Raw genomic sequence first — 1,344 nt, 5'->3', positions numbered from 1 at the left:
GGGAAGGGGGAGGAGCTTAATTTTGCCTGAGCTCATGTAGCATGTAGGTCAGGGGGCGGAGCTTACCTTCGACCTGAGCTCATGCAGCAGGTAGGTCAGGGGGAGGAGCTTACCTTCGACCTGAGCTCATGCAGCAGGTAGGTCAGGGGGAGGAGCTTACCTTCGACCTGAGCTCATGCAGCAGGTAGGACATTGGCTGCCCGTGGAGGTTCCCGGTGTAGGAGGTGAGCGGCGTGTTGACATCGGCGTGGGCGTCGACCCACAGGACGCTCAGCGGTCCGACAGCAGCAGAGTGACCGTGGATCGATCCTATGGCGAGACTGAAGACAGAAACCTTTCGTCAGTTTGATCTTTGATTTAAAGAAACGTCTTCAGCCTTTAAAGGACCTGTTGAAGGACACGAGTTCAGAAACAGACAAATCCTTTGTCAAACTGTGTCTCATTGATCGTGTCACTTCCTGTTGACTGACCTGTGGTCCCCTCCCAGCATCACGGCTGTGTGTCCGTCCTTCTTCACCGCCTGCACCGCCTCCGACAGCCTGTGGTTGGCGCTGCCCACGGCCCGAACCCTGCTGGAACCCCGGACCGGCTCGTCCTCTGTCACCTCCTCAAACTCCAGGTTCCCATAATCCTTCACTGCGCAGCCTGGACAGAGACAGATTAACCAGAGGAGTAATTATAACAAGTACAAACAGATTAACTGTACGGTGCTTCCTGTAGATTCCCAGAAGTCCCTGGGGGTGTGAACATTAACCTCCTGTGTTTCAGTTCAGGATGAACTTTAATGAGATGAATTCACTGACCCGTGTGTACCTGTAAACACACACACCTGTACTGTTGGAAGATGAAGGTAATGTTCCTGGAACACACACAAACACACACACACACACACACACACACACACATACACATCCTTGTAATTGCATCAAACTGAGGACATTGTATTGACTTCCATTCATTTTTGTAACTATTTATGTCTAACCCAGACATTTTCCCTAAAACTAACCATTACTGGTCTATAGTTAACCCTAACCTGAACCAAAGCTGAACTCACATCATACCTCTAAACCTAACTAGTAAAATTAACCATTACTGGTCTATAGTTAACCCTAACCTAACCAAAACTTAACTCACATCGTACCTCTAAATCTAACTAGTAAAATTAACCATTACTGGTCTATAGTTAACCCTAACCTAACCAAAACTTAACTCACATCATACCTCTAAAACTAACTAGTAAAATTAACCATTACTGGTCTATAGTTAACCCTAACCTAACCAAAACTTAACTCACATCATACCTCTAAAACTAACTAGTAAAATTAACCATTACTGGTCTATAGT

At 46.6% G+C, this 1,344-nt stretch overlaps 1 protein-coding gene across 1 annotated transcript in view; it reads right to left on the bottom strand.

Annotated features, from left to right (window-relative positions):
• arg1 (arginase 1) overlaps positions 1 to 1,344 on the bottom strand; it is a 7,678-nt gene that overhangs the window by 4,988 nt on the left and 1,346 nt on the right. Inside the window, exons 3-4 of the mRNA XM_014023341.1 lie at positions 471 to 645; positions 161 to 320 (exon numbers count right to left, since the gene is read on the bottom strand). Coding sequence (XP_013878795.1) covers positions 161 to 320; positions 471 to 645 — 335 coding nt within the window. The remainder of the gene's footprint in view (positions 1 to 160; positions 321 to 470; positions 646 to 1,344) is intronic.

This window comes from Austrofundulus limnaeus, unplaced genomic scaffold, assembly GCF_001266775.1.
Source record: "Austrofundulus limnaeus strain Quisiro unplaced genomic scaffold, Austrofundulus_limnaeus-1.0 Scaffold364, whole genome shotgun sequence".
Lineage (NCBI taxonomy): Eukaryota > Metazoa > Chordata > Actinopteri > Cyprinodontiformes > Rivulidae > Austrofundulus > Austrofundulus limnaeus.
Note: the sequence above shows the minus strand (reverse complement) of the source record. Positions and strands in the feature narration are given on the sequence as shown.